General features: G+C 41.9%; 1 protein-coding gene across 9 annotated transcripts; it reads right to left on the bottom strand.

The window, feature by feature from the left end:
• Positions 1 to 59: 59 nt before the first annotated feature.
• ZDHHC4 (zinc finger DHHC-type palmitoyltransferase 4) lies at positions 60 to 16,545 on the bottom strand. Of its 9 annotated transcripts, none has more exons than XM_053555789.1 (7): positions 16,432 to 16,545; positions 15,112 to 15,991; positions 14,296 to 14,369; positions 13,036 to 13,214; positions 10,301 to 10,426; positions 7,106 to 7,350; positions 60 to 425 (listed from the first exon to the last, which is right to left on the bottom strand). In XM_053555789.1, the coding sequence occupies exons 2-7, from the start codon at positions 15,226 to 15,228 to the stop codon at positions 135 to 137; spliced, it is 1,032 nt and encodes a 343-aa protein (XP_053411764.1). In that variant the 5' UTR covers positions 15,229 to 15,991; positions 16,432 to 16,545; the 3' UTR covers positions 60 to 134. The 9 variants fall into 9 exon arrangements, with proteins under 9 accessions (XP_053411764.1, XP_053411765.1, XP_053411763.1 ...); XM_053555790.1 differs by having other exon boundaries at positions 16,444 to 16,518; XM_053555788.1 differs by having other exon boundaries at positions 16,353 to 16,508.
• Between the last annotated feature and the right edge of the window lie 7,394 nt (positions 16,546 to 23,939).

Consider the following 23,939-nt stretch of genomic DNA (forward strand, 5'->3'; position numbering starts at 1 on the left):
TTCCTTCCTTCCCCAGTGAAAGCTGATTTACAAACACATAGTAAAAGCAAAACAAACAATGCTTAGAAAGTAAGTATCCAAATGTATAAATAAATGTATACTACATTTAAAAGGCAGAAACATTCTTTCCACTCTTATTTTTTCTTTGTCTCATAATGTAGAAAGGCAGGTAGAAAGATCTCTTGAAAGTTGCTCCAAAGCCCACGGGAGTGAATGTTCTGGTAGACTTGGTGCTTAGCTGATGGGGCCCCAGCCACAAAGGGACAATGCTGGCACCAGTCCCAGGCACCTCTGAACCACTCATTGGTAGTCTGGTTGGTGGCAGCCAGGTATAGAGCAAAGCACAGGTAGCCACCCAGGAGGATGCTCAGGACCAGGACAAACCCCAGCATGAAGACAATCCTTGGAAAGGTCACGAACAGGTACTGCGGACAAAGAAGTAGAGCACATTAGACAGGTGGACTGTGCCCTGTGACATCGGTAAGGGTACACACCCACCAACCCTGGTCCTATTCATAGACACACCAGAGCTGCCTCCTCTGCCCACCTACCTGAGTCCAAGTATGACCCATTGAACATAAATCAGAACCATAAACAACATCAACAAACAGCCCATGAACAATGTCAGTAAGTACAAGAGTTCACTTTGGGATAAATTGCTCACACTCAGGGAGAAGGGAAAAGTTACTTAGGAAATAGGGCTATGCCAGTTAGCTATTTATAAGATAAACAAATAAACTTAGTATACTGATCAAAATAAAATCCATATGAACAAGAGGTAAATGTCTCACTTAAAACAATACAACCACAAAAATACATATACAAGGATATTCATTGTGGGCGGTGCCTGTGGCTCAAGGAGTAGGGAGCTGGTCCCATATGCCGGAGGTGGTGGGTTCAAACCCAGCCCTGGCCAAAAAAAAAAAAAAAAAAAAGACAAAGATATTCATTGTAATCTTGATTTAAGCAGCCCTTCTTCACCCCCCCACCACAAAAAAAAAAAATTAAATCTCCACCATTAAAGGAAGAGTAAAATAAACTCTGGAACAGTCACACTATGGGATAATAAGGTGCCATTAAAAATGTCCAAGGCTGGGTGCAGTGGTTTCCTGCCTGTAATCCTAGCATTGTCGGGGTTGCTTGAGGCCAGGAGTTCAAAAACAGCCTGAGCAAGAATAAGATCTCCATCTTTACAAAAAAAAAGAAAAATATGCCAGGTGTGGTGGCAAATGCCTATAGTCCTTGCTGCTTGGGAAGCTGAGGCAGGACAATCACTTGCAACAGAGTAAGACACCCCCCTCACCCATCTACCTTAATAATTTCTTTTGAATTATGTCAATTTCTTTCTTTTTTTTTTTTTTTTGTAGAGACAGAGTTTCACTTTATTGCCCTCGGTAGAGTGCCGTGGCGTCACACAGCTCACAGCAACCTCCAACTCCTGGGCTTAGGTGATTCTCCTGCCTCAGCCTCCCGAGTAGCTGGGACTACAGGCGCCCGCCACAACGCCCGGCTATTTTGTTGTTGTTGATGTTGCAGTTTGGCCGGGGCTGGGTTTGAACCCGCCACCCTCGGTATATGGGGCCGGTGCCCTGCTCACTGAGCCACAGGCGCCGCCCTATGTCAATTTCTATATAATGATTTTTTTAAAGTTTTAGGCCTATCTTGGCCACTTACACCTATAATCCAAGCACTGTGAGAGACCAAGGTGGGTGAATCACCTGAGCTCACAAGTTCAAGACCAGCCTGTGCAACATCAAGATCCCATCTCTACTAAAAATAGAAAAAAAAAAAAACTAGCCAGGTGTTGTGGCTGGAGCCTGTGCTCCCAGCTACTCAGGAGGCTGAGGCAGAGGGATTACTTAAGCCCAAGAGTTGGAGGTCACAGTGAGCAATGACATCACAGCACTTTACCAGGGTGATTCTGTCTATAAAATAAAATATTTAATATATACACCAATGAGAAAAGCAAGATGCAAGGATTATACTATGGTCTTATTTGTGTAAAAACCAAACAAAATTGACTCTGTTATGGTATGTGGCCAAACAAATACACATAGGTAAAAAGCTTGGAAATATACATACCAACTACAAAAGTGGTTTCCTCTGGGAAGTGGAACTGGGAGATGGGGATGGGATCACTCACTTTTCATTCTAAACACTACTTCTGAACTGCTTGAATTTTTATGTTACTTTTATAATAAACAAAATGAATAATTTAGAAATAGTTTAATATTTTTAAAAGTCACAAGAAAAGAGAAGTAAACATTTACCAAAACTCTTGATGTGGGTAATTTTCTTTTTTTTTTTTTTTGTAGAGACAGAGTCTCACTTTATTACCCTCGGTAGAGTGCCGTGGCCTCACACAGTTCACAGCAACCTCCAACTCCTGGGCCCAAGCTATTCTCCTGACTCAGCCTCCCGAGTAGCTGTGACTACAGGCGCCGGCCACAACGCCCGGCTATGTTTTGGTTGCAGTTTGGCCGGGGCCGGGTTTGAACCCGTCACCCTCGGTATATGGGGCCGGCGCCTTACCGATTGAGCCACAGGCGCCACCCGATGTGGGTAATTTTCTTTTTTTTTTTTTTGTAGAGACAGAGTTTCACTTTATGGCGCTAGGTAGAGTGCCATGGCATCACACAGCTCACAGCAACCTCCAACTCCTGGGCTTAAGCGATTCTCTTGCCTCAGCCTCCCAAGTAGCTGGGACTACAGGCGCCCGCCACAACGCCCAACTATTTTTTTTTTTTTGTTGTTGTTGTTGTTGCAGTTTGGCCAGGGCCGGGTTTGAACCCGCCACCCTCGGTATATGGGGCCGGCACCTTACTGACTGAGCCACAGGTGCCGCCCCCCGATGTGGGTAATTTTCTAACGGACATTGCAAAGAGAGACTGACATGATGAGGAGGAATGTCTGAATTTTTATACACCAAAAACCCAAAAATCCCTAAATAATCCATATCTAATGTATAAAAGATACACAAATAGAAAAGAAATACAACAAAGTATGAACTATTATTATTACATAAAGACCTCAAATCAAAAGTTATTCTGTTATCAAATAGGTAAATAGTGAAAGGGCACGACTCACATAAGAAGCTATACAAATGACTAACAAGGTGAGCAATCAAAAGTAATCCAAAAGTATGAGTTTTTAAAAAATGACATACCATATTCTCCTATCAAACTAAAAGAGCCATCCCACCCAGGCAGCAGTAATGCTTGCTCTGATACAATGAAATTAATACTTACACTGTACTCTAGGTACAGGCTTTAAAAAAGCAAATGAATAGTATACGTTAATATCAAAAGTCATATGTTAGGCCAGGAGTAGTGGCTCATGCCTATAATCCTAGCACTCTGGGAGGCTCAGGCAGGTAGATCCCTTGAGCTCAGTAATTCAAGACCAGCTTGAGTAAGAGCAAGATCCCACCTCTACTAAAAATAGAAAAATATTTGCCAGGAGGGGTAGCAGGCACCTGTAGTCCCAGCTACTCAGGAGGCTGAGGCAGGAGGATCTCTTGAACCCCAGAGTATGAAAGTTACTGTGAACTGGGCTGATACCATGGCACTCTATCCTGGGCAACAGAGTTTGGTGCTCGTAGCTCAGTGAGTAGGGCGCCAGCTACATACACCGAGGCTGGCGGGTTTGAGCCCGGCCTGGGCCTGCTAAAGAACAATGACAATTGCATGCAAAACATAGCTGGGCATTGTGGCGGCACCTGTAGTCTCAGCTACTCAGGAGGGGAGGCAAGAGAATCGCTTAAGCCCAAGAGTTTGAGGTTGCTGTGAGCTGTGACACCATGGCACTCTACCAAGGGTAACACAGAAAGACTGTTTCAAAACAAAACAAAACAAAGTCTTATGTTGGTAATCTTTGATCCACTACGTATGTTTTTTTGAATCTCTCCTAAAGAAATAGTCCTAAATACAAAAACAAGCCATATACATAGATTAGCTATCGCCAGGGTGAAAAAGTACTTTACCAATAGAGAAAGTGGTCACCACCTTAACTAATGGATCAAACTCGGCATCACTTATACTAAGTTCCACCTGATGGGATGCAATACAAAATATTTACTGCTATCTAGGAAGTATTTTTGCCAAAAATACTTACCTTGAATCTAATCAAGCCTCTAGAACTAACTTCCAATTTATACAAATATAAAGGAATAGAGAAAAAATCAGATGACACAATTAAGAAACAGACAAATCTATAACATGGGACATTCTAAAAGACAACTAGGCTACAAAATTACCATGAAAAAAAGGTAGAGGGATTGTTTTAAATTAACAGAGACTAAAAAGACATAATGTTCAAATGTAAGGCATAACGATAAAATAGATTCTGGTATGGAGAGATAAAAGAACTATAAAAGATATATGTGGAACAACAGACAAATCCAAATGCAATACGGACTATGGCTTGGTGCCTGTAGCTCAGCAGTTAGGACACCGGCCACATACACTGGGGCTGGCACGTATGAACTGGGCCCAGGCCTGCTAAACGATGACAACTACAATAACAACAACAAAAAAAAATAGCTGGGCATTGTGGCAGGAGCTCTTTGGGAGGCTGAGACAAGAGAATTGCTTAAGCCTAAGAGTTTGAGGTTGCCGTGAGCTATGACACCATGGCACTCTACCAAGGGTGACATAGTGAGACTCTGTCTCAAAAAAAAAAACCCAACCAAAGAAACAAATGCAATATAGACTAGACAAAATATGGAATTTCTTTCCCTAAGTGGAATAATAGAATTGTAGCTATATAGAATGCAAATATCCCTTAAAAAAAATGCATGCCCATGCAACTATTAGGGGTGAAATACCATGCACTTCCAACTTATTTCTAGTAATAAGAAAAATATAGTAGAAATGTAAAATGACACAACTGCTGTGGAAAATCCTATGATAACCCTTTTCAAAACCTAAAAGGGTATTATCATACAACCCAACAATTACACTCAAGACTTATTTTCATGTAGGAAGCTCTAAACGAAAGTTCATAGCAGTTTGTTCATAATGGCCCAAAACTGGATACTACCCAAATGTTCTTCAGTGGGTGAACTAATTAAACGAAGTGGTATATCGGGAGGCTGAGGCAAAAAAATTGCTTAAGCCCAAGAGTTTGAGGTTGCTGTGAGTTGTGATGTCACAGCACTCTACTGAGGGTGACAAAGTCAGATTCTGTCTCAAAAAAAAAAACTCTTAGAAGAAAGTATAGGCTGTAAATCTTTATGACCTTAGATTAGAATATGGTTTCTCAGATATGACACAAAAGCATAAGCCACAAAAGAAAAAAATAGATAAAATGAATTTATCAAAATTAAAAATCCTTATGATTCAAAGAAAACTATCAAAAAAGTGAAAAGACAACTTACAGAATGGGAGAAAAAAATTGCAAATCATATAGTTGATAAGGGTCTAGTATCCAGAATAGGCAAGGAACTCTTATAACAATAAAAGACAACTCAATTTTTCAAATGAACAAGGGTTTATTTTTGTTTGTTTGAGACAGAGTCTTGCTTTGTTGCCCCTGGGTAGAGTGCTGTGGTGTCACGGCTCACAGCAACCTCAAACTCTTGGGCTTAAACAATCCTCCTGCCTCAGACTCCCAAGTAGGTAGGAATACAAGCCCCTGCCACAATGCCTGGCTCATTTTTCTATTTGTAGTAGAGACAAGGTATCACTCTTGCTCAGGCTGGTCTTGAACTCCTGAGCTCACGCAATCCACCACCTCGGCCTCCCAGAGTGCTAGGATTACCATACCCAGCCTGGGGAAAGGTTTTGAATAGACATTTCTCCAAAGATATACAAATGGCCAATAAGCATATGAAAAGATACTCAACATCATTAGTCATAGGAAAATACAAATCAAACTACAATGAGATAACATTTCATACCCATAAGGATAGCTGTAATAAACAGTGTTGAGAAGGATGTAGAGAAATTGAAACCCTCATACATTGTTGGTGGAAAAGTAAAATGGTATAGACACTTTGGAAAACATCCTGGTAGTTCTTTCAGGATGGTCTTACCATATGACCCAGCAATTACCATTCTAGGTACATACTCAAGAGAAATGAAGACATATGTCCACACAAAATCTTGTACATGAATTTTCATAGCAATATTATTCAAAAATAGTCAAAAAATGGAAATGCCCAAATGTCCATCAGCTGATGAATAAATAAAGTATGGGATATCCACACAATGGAATAATATCTGGCCACAGGGAGGAATGAAGTACAAAGTTGTGCTACAACACAAATAAACCTTGAAAACATTATTCTACAAGAAAGAAGTAGTGGAAAAGGCCACATGTTGTATGATTCCACTCATAGGAAATGTCTAGAAAAGGCAAATCCATACAAACAGAAAGTAGGAAGTAGGTTAGTGGTCACCAGGGCCTGGGGGTGGGCGGGAGGAGGCAATGGGGAGTATTTCTTTTTGGATTGATGAAATATTCTGAAATTAGATAGTGGTGATGGCTGCGCAATGCTGTGAAAATACTAAATACCAATGACCAGTATACTTTAAAAGGGTGAATTTGATACCAATATTTTTAAATTTTTTTATTTTAATTTTTTTGTACAGATGGAGTCTCATTACATGGCCCAGGCTGGTTTTGAACTCCTGAACTCAAGGTATCCTCTTGCCTTAGCCTCCTAAAGTGCTGAATTACAGATGTGAACCACTGTGGTAGCCATAAATTTTGTATCTTTTTTTTTTTTTTTTTTTGTAGAGACAGAGTCGCACTTTATCGCCCTTGTTAGAGTGTCATGGCATCACAGCTCACAACCTCCAACTCCTGGGCTTAGGCAATTCTCTTGCCTCAGCCTCCCAAGTAGCTGGAACTACAGACGCCTGCCACAACGCCCAGCTATTTTTTTTGTTGCAGTTTGGCCAGGGCTGGGTTTGAACCAGGGCTGGGTTGGAACCTTGGTATATGGGGCCGGTGCCCTACTCACTGAGCCACAGGCACCGCCCTGTATCATTTTTTTCTTAAAAAAAAAAGGAAAGGATTCGTGTTTTTATTGGGCAAATAAGTATTCTCTTTCCGATTCTGAAACCTGAAGTCAAGAACCTACAGCCCACAATATAATTACCTGAATGAGAAATACTGTATCCATAACCTGAAAGTGTCCAAGATCATCAATGTAGGTCTCCTGATATAGATCTGACACCACCACCAAGTGGACCAGAAACGCTGTGCACACAATGGTCAGGGTGACAGCCGAGGCTGTCAGTGTCAACAGGTAGATGAGGAAGTACCGGATATTCCAAGCCCCAATGCAGTTATTCACCCAAACACAGTGATGGTCAAAACGGTGCACACACCAGTTACACACACCTGCAAAAAAAATGAAGAAAGCACTGGGTTGACCCTTGATGAGACAATGACACTGTCAACAACCACTGAGAATTTTACAAATTTACAGCCTGATCCCTGGCTGTATTGAGCAGAAGATGGCAGCTGGCAAACTTAGAACTACAGTGCCCAATACAGCAGCCACTAGCTAAATATGGGTACTGAGCATTTGAAATATGGCTACAAGAAAAATTTAAAAGAACACTTGGTTGGGCGGCGCCTGTGGCTCAGTGAGTAGGGCGCCGGCCCCATATGCCGAGGGTGGCGGGTTCGAAACCAGCCCCGGCCAAACTGCAACAAAAAAAAAAAAATAGCCGGGCGTTGTGGCGGGCGCCTATAGTCCCAGCTGCTCGGGAGGCTGAGGCAAGAGAATCGCGTAAGCCCAAGAGTTAGAGGTTGCTGTGAGCCGTGTGACGCCACGGCACTCTACCCGAGGGCAGTACAGTGAGACTCTGTCTCTACAAAAAAAAAAAAAAAAAAAAAAAAGAACACTTGGTCAATATTGACAGACTTACAGCTGGTTTTTAATTTATATAACATTCCTTTGAATTCAATGTGAATAATCTTGAGGAGAGACAAGAATTAGTGAAACTGCTTAACTGCTTAACTTGAAAATAGTAGTGAAACTTGAAATTAGTGAAACTGCTTAACTTGGAAATAGTATTAAAACGGATGTTTCTGCTTTAAAGTCAAGTAAATTCTTCTGATAAAAATGAACCATTATGTTAATACAGATGTGACAATAAAGAAAGATAATTGGGGGGGTACTCAATTCAGTTATTGGAAAATTTTTAAGAATGTCTTGATATAATTTAGATATATGAGTCTACTTTTTCAGCTGTAAATTTTATAAAATCTAGACTGGGCATGGTGGCTCACACCTATAATCCTAACACTTTAGAAGGCAGAAATGGGAGGATCACCTCAGGCCAGGAGTGCAAGACCTTGTCTCTACAAAATATAAAAAAAAATTAGCCAGGGCTCAGCACCTGTAGCTCAGCAGCTAGGGCACTGGCCACATACACTGGGCTGGTGGATTCAAACCCAGCCTGGGCCTGCCAAACAACAATGACAACTACAACAACAACAACAACAACAAAACTGGGAGTGTGGCGGGCCTCTGTAGTGGCAGCTACTTGGGAGGCTGAGGCAAAAGAATTGCTTAAGCCCAAGAGTTTGAGGTTGCTGTAAGCTCTGAGGCAACCACACTCTATCAAGGTCCACACAGTGAGACTCTGTCTCAAAAAAAACTTAGCCAGGTGTGATGGCCCACACCTGTAGTCCCAGCAGAGGCAAGAGAATTGCTTGAGCTCAGGAGTTTGAGATTGCTGTGAGCTATGATGACGCCTCCAACCTGGACAACAAAGCGAAATTCTGTCTCATAAAAAAACAAACAATTATGAACTGTAAACACAGATCAAGTAGGCCTGGCACAGGGGCACACACCTGTAATCATAACACTCTGGGGGCCAAGGCAGGAGGATCACTTGAGTTCAGGAGTTCAAAACCAGCCTAAGCAAGAAGAGAGACCCCGTCTCTATCAAAAATAGAAAAATTAGCCAGGCATTGTGACAAGTACCTACAGTCCCAGCTATTCAGGAAGCTGAGGCAGGAGGATTGCTTGAGCCCAGGAGTTGTCTATAAATAAATAAAATAGATAAGTATTTCCAAAGAAAAGTTAGTATCCAAATCAAGAGGCACTGCAAATATAAAATACACACTAGATTTCAAAGACTAAGTATGAAAAATAGAATATAGATCAGCGCCCATAGCCCAGTGATTACAGCACCAGCCACATACACCGAGGATGTCGTTAGCTGGGCCAGCTAATGACAATGACAACTGCAACAAACAATATCTGGGCATTGTGGCAGACGCCTATAGTCCCAGCTACTTGGGAGGCTGAGGCAAGAGAATTGCTTAAGCCCAAGAGTTTGAGGTTGCTATGAGCTGTGACGCTATGGCGACATAGTGAGACTCTGTCTTAAAAAAAAAAAAAGAGAATACAAACTATCTTGTGAATAATTTTGTATACTGATTACATGTTAAAATAATATTTTAGTTATGTTGGGTTAAATAAAATAGGGATTAAAATAAATTGTTTCTTTTCACTTTTATAATATTGTCTCCAGAAAATTTAAAATTACATAGTGGTTCATATTGTAGACAGTGCTTGTCTAGAATCTTGGGCATTCCCCAGAAAACTAGGCTTTATTAGGACTGAAATCTGCAAACACAACATCCCACAGAATCATCTCTTGGTCAGCATGCTCTGCCACATGGCAAAAGAAGAGCTGATATGCTCAAGCTGAGGGTTGTCCACTACACAAGAACACAAGACTGAGCTGGGTATGAGAGCTCAGACCTGTAATCCCAGGTACTTGAGAGGCTGAAGCAGGAGGATCACTTGAAGCCAGGAGTATGAGACCAGCCAGGCCAACAGCCAACATAGTGAGACCCCATCATTTAAAAAAATAAAGAAGAAAGAACATAGACCTTACCCTCAGTCATCTGAAAGAAACCAGGATATGGTCTCTAGAAGTTCTGGCCACCCCATGTCTAGGAATCAACTGGCTCTGCTCTTAGACTAATAAAACATTCTTTTACGGGTGGTGCCTGTGGCTCAGTCAGTAAGGCGCCGGCCGCATATACCGAGGGTGGCGGGTTCAAACCCGGCCCCGGCTGAACTGCAACCAAAAAATAGCTGGGCATTGTGGCAGGCGCCTGTAGTCCCAGCTACTTGGGAGGCTGAGGCAAGAGAATTGCTTAAGCCCAGGAGTTGGAGGTTGCTGTGAGCTGTGTGATGCCATGGCACTCTACCGAGGGCCATAAAAGTGAGATTCTGTCTCTACAAAAAAAAAAAAAAAAAAAAAATCATTCTTTTACAAACAAAAGAAGGGTGTGGGGCTGGAGCCATGAGAGCCATACTTACTGCAGTGCTTAGATCGAGCTGGTTTCCTTAAATCACAAGTAGAGCACTTCATGTTCTTTGGAAACATTACTTCATCAAATTCATAAACTTGAAGAAATAATAGTTCATTTGATTTTGTTATAATGGCTGAAGAAAGTAAGGACATGTATCAGTTTTAAGCAATATGGTGGACTGGGTGCTCATAAAACCTATCCTGATACAACATAACCAAAATTACTATATTTAATATTTTAAGCAATTTATTTTTATAATTGCTTTACTGAGATATAATTCACAGATCCAATTCACTCATTTGAAGTGTACAATTCAATGGTTTTTAGTATATTCACAGATTTGTACAACTACTACAACTTTAGAACATTTTCATCACCCCAAAAAGAAACCAGTTAGCAGTCACTCCCATTTCTAATGCCTCCAGACCTTGGAAACCAGGTCTTTCTGTATTTATGGATTTGCCTTTTCTGGACATTTCATTTAAATAGAATTATATAATATGTGGTCCTTTATGTCTAGCTTCTTTCACTTAGCATAATGTTTTCAAGCCTCATCCATGTTATCCCATGAATCTATACTTCATTCTTTTTTATGAATGAATAATATTCCATTGAATGAATATAATACTTTTATTTAGCCATTCATCTGTTGATGAATATTTAGTGCTTTAAGGAAAGAAAAATTTAAAGAGATGGAAAAAAATATCAGATACCAATCAAAAGAACACATTAGAGTATAGGGTTAAAAGTGCTAGGCACTAGAGACAGATTGATCTGGGAAAAAGCCAAGCACAGCTGCTGGCCCTAAATACTAAAAACAATATTCACTAGATACAGCATACCATTTCAATCCTAAGCCATATTTAGCAATGATAAGGCTAAGGCAAGACAGAAGCACAGTAAACAAGATGTGCTGGGATTCAATCGTACAGTTAAAGATAAACTTCTTGTTTTTCAACCTTCACTCTCTCTTTGAATCTTGCCACTGTACTGTGTTTTCTCATGCCTGAGATTACAATAAAAGTCTGTGAAGATCATTGATGGGGTTGCACCCTTGTCTCGCCCTGTGGAGTGCTTGCTGGTGTTGTCTTCCCAAGGTCCCTCGGTTCAATGAATATTAACTAAGTAGGTGTTTTTTTTGCATCAAGTCCCATCCACAACCAAATAATAATAATAAATAATAATAATAAATTCAGACAAAAAAGACTTGAAAGCATAGACCACTGGTAGTGTAGTGATAAAGATCTTCACTATACAATTGGTCATTTATATCCCATGGTCTGTATCTGAAGATTCAACCAACAGAGGATAAAAATTTGGAAAGGGGTGGCACCTGTGGCTCAAAGGGGAAGGGCACCGGTCCCATATGCCAGAGGTGGCTGGTTCAAACCCAGCCCCAGCCAAAAACCACACACACACAAAAATAAATAAATAAATAAAATAAAAAAATCTTAAAAAAAAAAAAATATTTGGAAAAAAATTAAAAAATAACAATACAACAGTTAAAAATAATACAAATATGATGGCTCATGCCCAGAATCCTAACACTCTGGGAGGCTAAGGCAGTAGGATCACTTAAGCTTGGAAGTGGAGACCAGCCTGAGAAAGAATGAGACACCCACCTCGACTAAAAATTAGCCAAGCATTGTGGTGGGTTCCTATGGTCCCAACTACTCAGGAGGCTGAGGCAAAAAGATCACTTGAACCCAGTAGTTTGAGGTTGCTGTGAGCTAGGCTGATGCCATGGCACCTAGCCTGGGTGAGGTGAGACTATCTCAAAAAAAAAAAAAAAAAAAAAGAATATATACATATATGTAAATAGTTTCAAAATATGCAAAGAAAAATTGACTACAATAATTCTGTCAAGTCGACCATCAGAATGAGAGTTAAAAAAACTCTCAGTAATCGATTAAAGAAAAAAATTAGCATGTATATAAAAGATATGAACAAGGCCGGGTGAGGTGGCTCATGCCTATAGTCCAAGCACTCTGGGAGGCCAAGGCTTGAGCTCACAGGTTCAAGCTCACAGCCTGAGCAAGTGCAAGACCCTGTCTCTAAAAAATAGCCAGATGTGGCCGGCTCCATATACCAGAGGTGGCGGGGGGTTTAAACCCGGCCCCAGCCAAAAACTGCAAAAAAAAAAAAAAAAAAGCCAGGCATTGTGGCTGTCGTCTGTAGTCCCAGCTGTTCAGAAGGCTGAGACAAGAGATTCACTTTAGCCCAAGAGTTTGAGGTTGCTGTCAGTTATGAAGCCAGAGCACTCTACCGAGGGCAACAAAGTGAAACTCTGTCTCAAAAAAAATAAAAAATAAAAAAAAATAATAAAAGATCTGAACATAATTTATAAACCTGTTGTAATGAATTTGTATGATTCACTATACCCAAGAACTAGAAAATACACACTCTAGGGACACATGGATCACTCAGAAAAACTAACCACATGCCTCAGCATAATGCAAAATCAATGAAATTTTAAAAAGAAACAGTATCATGCAAACCAATCACTACATATAATACAATTAAATGAAAGTATCAAAAAATAAACTTAAAAAAGTATATTAGACATTTTTAAACAGTTATAAAGAACCCATGGATCAAAGAAGAAAAAAGTAAAATGAGAAAACTGGAAGATAATGAAAACACATGTCAAATCTTTTGCAAAGTCCCTAAGGGGACCACTCCTTGTTTATAGCACTATCTATAAGACTGTAGCACTGTTGCCAGTCCATATACTAAACTTACCAGGATTGGTTATGCAAGTTAGAGTGAAAAAAAACAAGTTTACAATCAGCAGCAAATAAGGAAGAAGAAGGTAATACAAGGAGAACTCCAGCTCTTGACAAAAGCCAAGTATTTCCCAGGTGTATTCACTATAAACCATCCCTTCCAAGATCAGGTGCAGGATAATGAAGATGTGGTTTCTGAAAGGAAATAGGCACATGGCTTGTTCATAGAAGCTTCTCCATAAAAAAACCCATACAATATTAAGGAAAGTAACCAAAGACCAACCACTTCCTTTGGGCTTGAGTTAACAGTAAGAATTAAATAAGAGGCTAGGCATGGTGGCTCACACGGATAATCCTAACACTTTAGAAGGCGAAGGTGGGAGGATTGTTTGAGCTCAGGAATTCGAGACTAGCCTGACCTCATCTCCTCTAAAAACTGAAAAATTAGCTGGGTGCCACAACAGGCACCTGCAGTCCCAGCTCCTTGGAGACTAAGGCAAGAGGATCACTTGAGCCCAGGAGTTTGAGGTTGCTGTGAGCTAGGCTAATGCCACAGCACTCTAATCTGGTCAATAGAGTGAGATTCTGTCAAAAAAAAAAAAAAAAAAAGAAAGAAAGAAAGAAAGAAAGAGGGCTTGTCACCCATTGCTCAGTGGTTAGGGCACCAGCCACATACACCAAGGCAGGTGGGTTTGAATCCGGCCTGGGCCTGCTAAAACAACAATGACAACTACAACAAAAAAATAGCCAGGTGCCTGTAGTCCCAGCTATAGGGAGGCTGAGGCAAGAGAATCTCTTAAGCCCAAGAGCATGAGGTTGCTATGAGCTATCACGCCACAGCACTCTACCAAGATCCAGTGATATCCAGTGATCTAGGGGTGAACTCTGGAACATGGACAGGGGAAGGAGAGCCCTTCACATCAGTATTCCCTTGGTAGACAATAAGTGACATAGTAAGACTCTGTCTCTTAAAAAAGAAAGAAGAAACCATGTGAAACATTACACATATATTTTACAGAAATATATATCAATATTTTCCCACTCTATTACACATCTCTATTTAAAAGCAGACACACCAAAACCCCAGAGACAAAAGGGAGAGTAACTGTTAAGTAGAGGCTCCAAAACCAGGACTCTTGATCTTTTCCAGCATCCTCTCCCTCCTTTCCCTCACCATGCTGGAAACCACAAGTAGCTTCCTGAAGGTAGAGGGTAGCAATAATCAATAATTAGAAACAGTAAAGAGCATAATATTCAAACTCTGAAATATAAATACCTTGTATGGAAGAGGTAATGAAGCAATCTCTGCATGGCTCTCTGCAGACATTCTGGAATTATACAGGAAAATACCTGAAATGAAAAGACTCAATTTCATTTCTCATTCCTCCCACTCTCAAACAAACTAGATGCTTCATATACAGCCAGTATTATGAGTGATACTAAGTTTTGTTTCTGCATATGGGCATAGAAGCAAAATTTAAGACAAAATAAAAAGGAGGACTTCCTCCTAATGGCCTTTCTTTAATGCCAACTCCTCCACTTCCATTCTGACCCTAAAGAAAGCACCTGTTAGGGTCTTCAGAGAAAGAGTAGTGGACAGAGGGAATGGGTCAGGGAATACTGATGTGAAGGGCTCTCCTTCCCCTGTCCAGGTTCCAGGGATCACTGGATATCAGCCCAATTCTTTCCCAAATCCACTCCTTCCCAGGGGCTGTTTGCCCCAGTTTTGCTCATTTTGATCCCTGAAGGAAGGTAGATAGCCTGATGATGAGCTTCTGCTCATGCATCCCCCAGTTTCACTCATCAAGCCCCATCCCAGGTGGACCCTCTTCACATCCATACCAAAATCTAAAAGAAAATAGCCAACCTTGAGAATGCTATCCCAAAACATCATCACAAGAATACCTTTAGAAGTAACAATAAACAGACTTTGAAATATGTGTATACCGCAATTACCATAAATCAAAGAACAAATGAACCAATGAAGTTAAATGGCATCTTTTTTTTTTTTTAATGTCCCATTGGGAGATCAGTAAGTTTCCTAGACTAGCACAGTATTCAAAATCCAGTGGTACCCGAGGATGATCTTTACCTGTGCTCCTTCCCTGACCAGGCCTTTCAAGCGATGGGTTTTCGAGCAGATGCAGATAGTAACACCACCAATCGCCACCAAAGCCAGGTAGAATAAGAAAAGAACCAGAAAATCCATCCTGGGGACTAGAAAGAAACAGAAAGAGTTGACTATCTGCTACTGAGGAATTTATTCCATTGCCCATATACTCAGACATCAACTCCCAAACTGAACTCCCAAAACAGAACTCATCCGTTCTGAAGCATACACCACAAAGCCCTACTGCTTCTCAGGGAGCCTCCCAGAAAGTCCTGAGCTCCCTCTTTCATGAAGTTTTTCAATCTATGGGGTCTGCCTTTGGAGTATGTCCTACCTGCAAGTCCAAAATAAAGGAAGAAAATGCATCCACCTTCCTTCCCTTCAGCAAGAAATCATCCTTTCACTTCCTTAAATGTTCACATAGATACTGATACAGAATATACCCAAAGAATCTGACGATGCCATCCAAACAAGCATCTCCTAGAGGGAGTGAAGAGTTCTGAACCCAGGATCAGGCATCCTGTCCTAACAAGCATCCCCTCCAAGACAGCAGGAACAACTAGCAGGGATCACCCGCCAGGACCAGAGTTAACACATACGCCTATGTTAAGATACCAGAACTGGTTACTTTAGACCTTAGTAGATAGGATTCTGGGCTGGAATTCCAACAAAGGAGGTTCAGTGTCCCCAGCCTACATATTTCTCTTGATTAGACACTTTTTCAGCCGGCAGCTCGGGCATTCCTGTTCCCAACATTCACAGAGAATTCAAACAGCAGCTCCTCTTGGGCAGCAATGTGTGCCCAGCACACCAGGTAGCAACCAAAGCTGGAGACATGGTTCCTCCAGGAGGCTGGATCTGGCTGCAGAGATAGACCAATTCAACACTAGCATAATAAGACATAGTAGGAGTCAGCAGCGAATACTGTGGAAAATGATTTGAAATTAGGGGATGCTGAGCCTCAGCAGTATAAACAGACTTTTCAGACTCAAGCCGGTAGCCTGTGGTCTATCTATAACTCTGAGACGCCCACGCTGGAGACGGGAGGGCCTACCCAGGGCTCCCCATTCAAGGCTTCTGACTGGGGGATTTTCCCAGAACTCTTCGCGGGGTATGGACCCCGGATAGAGGAATGAAGAGGGTGCAGAAGGATCCGAGGAGATATATGGGGCGCCCGCACTTCGGGTTGGGGGAGACAGGACTGCAACTGCAGCCCGACATACACGGGGGAAGAGAGCCAGACGGAGAGACGGTGGCCCTGGGCAGAGGGAGCGTCAGAGAGCTCCGCAGAGGCGGCCTTACCGCCAACCTCACCGCCAGCCGCCGACAGCTGCCAGCCACAGGGTTCTGACGCCTTCCGGACGCTCCCGGAGCCTGCCTGCAGGTCCGTGACGTCAGCCCGGCGCCCACCGCCAGGCTGACTTCCGGCGGAAGTGCGCCAAGGCGGAAGAGGTTTGTTGGAGTACCGGCTCTTGTCTGTGAGCTCAGAAGCCGCCTCGTCGGCTAAACTTGGAGACCTCTGGCTGTAGTCTGGCGTGATGGCTGAGAAGTGGGATTTTTTTTTTTTTTAATTATTTAGAGACAGTCTCTCTCTGTCTCCCTGGGTAGAATGCAGTGGCATCATCAAAGCTCACTGAAACCTCAAACTCCTGCGCTCTAACGATCCTCCTGCCTCGGCTTCCCGAATAGCTGTGACTACAGGCGTGTGCCACCAGAGTGGCTAATTTTTCCATTTTAGTAGAACAGGCTGGTCTCCAACTCTTGAGCTCAAATATAATCCTCCCGCCTAGGCCTCCCAGAGTGGTTGGATTACAGGTGTGAGCCACTGCATCCAGCCTGAAAGTAGGATTTTAGAGCACTGCTGTCGGAAGACTTAGGAGAAGACCATTCTGGGCGTGGTGCCGGAGAGAACACTGGTGTTGGGGAACGGACCGAGCCGCCTGAGGCCTGAACAAAGTCCAGCGTGGCTCCACTCCACCGGCGAGCAGGGGTATCTGGGTGGCCCAGGGCAGTTAGATTTAGGGGGCTCATAAACTGTCTGAGTTTGCTTTCAGTCACCACTTGGTTGGGATCTGTCCAAATCCATTCAGCAGTCAGACTGCGGAAGCAGATAGAAGGCACAGTGTGAACCCATTAGAGTCAGACACAGGTACACGTGTGTCCTTGTCCTGATGTCTCCTTACAGCCCTGTACATCCTCCCCCTGGGGGCAGTGACAAGTGCCTGACCACAAACCTTGAGGATAAAAGGGAAGGCTGTTTGATGGTAGGCAGACATGGGGCGAGAAGAGCTACTTCCAAACATAGCATTGAGAAGGCCCCCCTGGGGTGTTCTTTGCTCAGAAAGCCTCTGAATCCTCTGAGGCCAAGTCTATTCTTGATGCCTCTGAAAACCTGAGCTAGACCTATCCTCTCTTTGAGGGTAAATGTCTGATCTCCAAACGCTGGACTTCAAGCTCTTTTCTTTACTCTCTTTGCATCTACCCCAGCTTCTTGATTCTTTTCTTATTCCTTTTAAAAAAAAATTCCTTGCCAAGTAGGACACCTTCTTTTATATACTTTATATCTAAGGTCTGTATGAACTTGTGGACACAGAATTGAAAAAAAAAAGAAAATCTGAATATATGATGTGATGAGGGAAGGCTGTGGTTAAGGATGGAACCTTGGCACAGAGCAGGGTGGCTTTCATCAGTGTCTCCAGATGAGTCATCATCCTGCTGGTTGATACTGAGCTAGTGGTTAAATATTTTGGATTACCTTTCTTTGTTCATAAATACAGAACTTTATTTTTATCCTCTTTCATTTTTTTCTGGGTGGTTTCGGTTCAGACTAACTTTGAGTCTTGGTTTGGTCACCTATTATATTTTGTGCTGGATTGCCTTTCTTTAATTTTTAACAAATTTATGCAAGTCATGCAATATGTTCTCCTGGGAAAAGTCAAGCTATGTAAAACAAAACTCTTCTTGACCACCACTTTTCCCAAATCCCAGTCCCTTGAAGGAATTAATCACTCTTATTTAGTATGTATCCTTGAGGTTCTACAAAGCCCAGAAAGGGCTATGCAGATGACCAACAGGTAAAGCGATAAAGTGGACCACGCGTCTTTTGTTCTAAACACAACAGCTATTTATATAGACCAAAGGATTGTTAACTAGAACCCAAATATTCACAGTTCCAATGTTTAAAGAGCATTTGAAAATCTGTATTTTTTTGCTTGAGCCCAAGAGTTTGAGGTTGCTGTGATTGTGATGCCACAGCACTCTACTGAGGGTGACATAGGGAGATTCTTTCTCAAAAAAAAAAAAAAAAGTATTTTTTTTATAGCATAAATTCCTGATATTTTTAAATATTGGCAGCTTTAACTCAAGAGTTTAAAACACCCTTCAAGATAAGCACAACACATCTTCAGGACGGTTTAGCCCAAAAACCAGCAGTGTGCAACTTCTAACTGTTCTGTTGCTAAACATTTAGGTTAATTTCAGTTTTTGCTATTACAAACAATGCTGCAGTGGAAATACCTGCACAAGCTTCATTACACGCAATCAGAAGTATTTTTTCCTTTTTGGAGCAGTTACAAGGAAGTGGAATTTCTGAGTCAAAGTGTACACAGGCATTACTTAAATTTTAATAAATTGCTCTTCAGCTGAAAAGATCCAAGAAAGCACTTCCCCAAACACTTCCAATATTAAATATTATCAATATTGGCTCAGCGCCTGTAGCTCAGTGGTTAGAGTGCCAGCCACATACACTGAGGCTGGCGGGTTCGAACCTGGCCCGGGCCTGCTAAACAACAATGATAACTGCAACAAAAACATAGCTGGGTGTTGTGGTGAGCGCCTGTAGTCTCAAGTTACTGAAGTCTGAGGCAAGAGAATCGCTTAAGCCCGAGAGTTTGCGGTTGCTGTGAGCTGTGAGACATAGTGAGACTCTCTCAAAAAAATGTATATATGATCAATATTTACCATTCTGATGGGTGAAACAAACAGCATTTAATATCATTTGCTAAGCAAACAGGGTTTTGGTGCTTTAAACAGTTTAAAGCACCAAAAATTTTAGTCATCATTTAATCCTTATAGTAACTCTACAAAATAGGTATTGTGATAATGATGACAAGGACATTTTTTTTTTAAAGACAGAGTCTCAGCTGTCGCTCTTGATAGAGTGCTGTGGTATCATAGCTCACAGCAACCTCCAACTCTGGCTCAAGTGATCCTCTTTCCTCAGCCTTCTAAGTAGCTGGGACTACAGGCACCTGCCACAATGCCCAGCAATTTTTTTAGAGACCAGGTCTCACTCTTGCTCAGGCTGATCTCAGACTCCTGAGCTCAAGCAATCCACCAGCCTTGGCCTCCCAGAGTGCTAGGATTACAGGCATGAGCCATTGTACCTGGCCGACAACAACACTTTTTGAGATAAACCAAGGCAGGGAGCTAGAAAGTATTAAAACCAGAATTTAAACCCAGATATTTGAGTTTAAGAATAAGTCAGTTGATGTTTTCTCTTTTCTTCTTTTTTTTTTTTTTTTTAGGACAGGGTCCTGCTTCGTTGCCCAGGTTAGAGTGTGGAGGCATCATAGCTGACTGCAACCTCAAACTCCTTGGCTCAAGCAATCCTACAGCCTCCCAAGCAGCTGAGACTACAGATGTGTGCCACCACAGCTCACTAATGTTTCTATCTCTGTTCTATGCTATCCTCATTACAATTGGCCACTTTCTAGCAAGGTTGAACGTCTTAATGTGTTTATTAAACAATTCTTCTCTTAGTTTAGGGTCCTCCAAAAGTCCAAGAGACAAAAAATTTTATTATTGAAGATATTCCCAGAAAACATGGTGAGAGGTTGAGAAAGTGAGAGAGAAAAGAGTGGAAAGCCAAAAATACAGATGTTGATGAATAAGATACCACTGTGGGCATCTCTCACTGGGGCTTAGATCTTCCAAGAGGGTCCATTAAATAGGCCTCCGAATTGTTCCTGAGAGGAAAGGGAGCTGGAATATTAACCTAACCACTCCTGAAGCAGAAACTCCCTGGCCCCAGGTATAAAGAACATCCTCAGGCAGAGACTCAGGCAGCACCAGCAAGTACAGAAACTACCTGTAGGTGACCTCTGTGGTGGGCTGATGGGATATGGGCAGGGTACCTATAATGTCCGCTAAGCTTTTGTAACAGAGAGCCCCAAACACAATGGCTATAACTATAACAAGAAAGTGTTGTTGTTTTTTTCACATGCAGTAGTCCAGAGGTAGGTAGATAGTGCAGGAGCCATGAGTAGTTCTGCATGAGATCCAGAACTCACTAGGACCCAGATTCTATCTTGCTCATCACTAGGGCAAAGGTCCCTAAACTTTTTCTGTTCATGACACCCTTAATGACTTAGATATTTTTTTTTCATGGAACCCCTAAGCCAAAAAACAAAAATAAATCAAAACAAACCCTAACAACACCATCTATTAATTAGCTCTGAAAAACTGATTAAGTACTGTACTTATGGCCTAACAACACAGTACCCATTAAATACTGAGCAATTTATCAATCCTTGAAACCACCAGTCTCAAATCCATTTTCATAACAGACCAAGAATTTCCCAGTCTAATGTTGAACTGTGAACTAGCTGAAGCTAGGAATTTCATGTAGGACACAAGTGTTGCTTTGTTTTTCTCAAAATTGTTCAGATTTCCCATAACACTTCTATGAGTTTTCTTGTAGACCCCAGGCACTTCATGCACAATTTTTGGAGCTACAGCCCTAGAACGTTGTACTTCCCCATGGTTACCACCTTTCAGCTCCTGAGAAAGGGGGAAGATGGAAATAATAGGCTGTTTCCATTGGATAATGGGACCCAAAAAATTGAGCCTTGCCTTTCCTTCTTAGATTCCATTGGCCAGAATATAATCACCTAGCCATGCAGTCACATGGCTGCAAGGCAAACTAGGAGATGTAGTCTTGAACTAAGCTGCAGTGGTTCCAGGTAGAACTTGGAAGCCTGTGTTACTGAAAGGAAGAAGTAAAGTGAAATTGATATCAGTCTTTTGTCTCTGATAACAATTTCAAATATTTTCTCCTATAGGTCTGTTAACTTTGTTTATCGTATCTTTGTCATACAAAGGTTTTAAATTCTGACATACTCAAATTTATCAGCCTTTTCTTTCATAGTTTTGTGTTTTGTATCTTATTTAATAAGGTACTGTTGTTCAGGCAGCAGCACAATAGCTGATGCCTATAATCCTGGCACATTGGGAGGCCGAGATGGGAGGATCACTTAAAGCCAGGAGTTTGAGACCATCCTACATAACTTAGGGAGACCCTCATCCCTACAAAAAACTTTTTTAAAAAATTAGTCATTGGGTGTGTACCTATAGCCCCAGCTACTCGGGGGCTGATCCTAGAGGATTGCTTTGGCCGGGGAGTTTCAGATTGCTGTGAGCTGTGATGATGCCATTGTACTTCAGCCTGGACAACAGAGGGAGACCCTGTCTCAAAAACAAACAAAAACAACACATACACACAAAACTCCAAGGTATTCTTTAATATTACACTTACCAAAAAAAATACACATATACTATGTATACACACACACACATATACCATTGATGGCTTGAGATTTATACTTTTTATCTCTAATTGATCTGGAATTTTTTCCTATGATGGCTGACATCACTTCAGAAGGGAAAGGAAACATTTAAAGTGTTTATCTAAGGCTGTATCTATACAGAGTATATTAAATTCTTAACTGCCGGAGGCGTCTGAGCCGGAGCGGGCCTCCGCGGGTCCGGCCCCGTCCGCGCAGAGTCCCCGGTCGGCGGCGCCTCGGAGCTGCCCCGGCTGCCCGATGCTTCCGCCCCGGCCGCCGCGGGCCGGGCTGTGCGCTTAGTGCCCGGCTCAGGCCCCCGAGCGCTGGCGGGGGCGACAGCGGTCTCGGGCCCCGCGAAGACGGAGCGGCTGGAGGACGAGGCTGCGGCCGCGGGGAGGAGAATGGGGGCTAAGCAGTTAGTAGTGCTCAATGTGTACGACATGGTTGGGCTGCTATGGATCATTCCTTTTCTAACGTAAGTCTGCTGCATATATGAAAATACAGTACCCTGTTTCCCCGAAAATAAGACCTACTTACAGGAAAGATAAGACGTCCCATGAATATAAGACCTAGCGCATCTTTGGGAGCACACCTTAAAATAAGACACTGTCTTATTTTCGGGGAAACAGGGTAGCTGACCACCTCCCTACATTGACCATCTCCTTCAGTTGATGTAATGTTCATAGACTGTACATGTACCACATGAACTCAATGGAAGACCACCTCTGTACGTTGTATCTTGATTACTTGGACTGTGTAACATACAATACTAATTTACCCTCTATAACTTGACCAGTTCAGTTCACTCTACACCAAGAGATAAAAACTGTGAACTTTGCTCATTAGTTGTGTAATTTTTTTCTTTAGTATAAGTTCTTTTTTCAAGTCGTATTACTACTGTATGTTAAATCAGGCCTAATGTCCTATTGCTTATCATGTGTTGGGAAAGATTTTTCAATGTGAAGGCCTGGTACATCCTGCAATGACTGAAAAATTTTATATTTAATTGAGACATAATGGCCCAAAGGAAAGAACTCAAAGAGCTGACATTGAAGGAAAAGGTCGATCTTTTACATTTTCTAGAAAGCAGCAGCCAGAGAAAGACAGCAGAACATTTTGGTGTTAGCAAGACCACAGTTAGCAACCTCCAAAAACGTAAACTTGAGTACTTACAGAAATACAGTAAAGACAGTGGAGACCCACAGCGGAAAAAGAGGAAAACTTCCCTGGATGAAGTTAATCAAGCCACATTAAGCTGGTTCAAACAAATGAGGGCAGTTAATGCCCCGATCTCTGGGCTGATGATTCGAGAAGTGGCAAAGAAATTCTCACAGGAATTCGGGGTGGCAGATTTCCAAGCATCAAGTGGTTGGCTTGAAAAATTTAAACTACAAAACAAAATCTCCCAGAAAGTCTTGTGTGGTGAATCCAATGACGTTTCAGCAAAAGTTGTGGAAGAGACTCCGAAGGAAGAGGATGTCGGGCATCTGATAATGCAGTTGAAGTCATTTGCTGCAGAAAAATGCCCAGGTATGCTGAGTGGTGTGGCCAGCATTGAGAGTGCTTTCTGCACTTAAGTTTGTAATAAGAAGTCAAGATTGACTCTTTCTTCAGAAAGAATAATTAAACCATGAGAAAACAGTAATTGTATTGATTTTATATGATTCTGTATGATTTTACTGTTTTGATTATATATGATTTCATATGATATTCTCTAATAAATGTTGTATAAGAAAGTGAAGTACTTGTATGTATCAGTATAACAGGCCTAGGTCCTTGTGTTGACCACCTCTATATGTTGACCGGTTTGTTACAGTCCCTTGGGTGGTCAACTTATAGAGGTTTTACTGTAATTGTATGGGGGTCACCTATATTAACTTCTTTCTTAAGGAGGAATAGTATAATCCTCAAAAGGTTATTTAATTGTGCATGGTGCTTCTGAATTACTGCTTGCTGTCTTCTCAGTGATTATGTTTCTCTTTGTATGTTGGGGTGCTCTTTCACCAATAAAACATATGTTAAGAGTTAAAAAAAAAATTCTCAACTGCCTTCCAACTTATATTTCTGCTCTTCATGACAATCTTTTTTTTTTTTTGAGACAAAGTCTCACTTATTAACCCTCAATAGAGTGCTGTGGTGTCACAGCTCACAGCAACCTTCAAATCCTCGGGCTTAGGCGATTCTCTTGCCTCAGCCTCCCGAGTAGCTGGGACTACAGGTGCCCACCACAACACCCAGCTATTT

Source organism: Nycticebus coucang, chromosome 12, assembly GCF_027406575.1.
Source record: "Nycticebus coucang isolate mNycCou1 chromosome 12, mNycCou1.pri, whole genome shotgun sequence".
NCBI classification, from domain to species: Eukaryota; Metazoa; Chordata; class Mammalia; order Primates; family Lorisidae; genus Nycticebus; species Nycticebus coucang.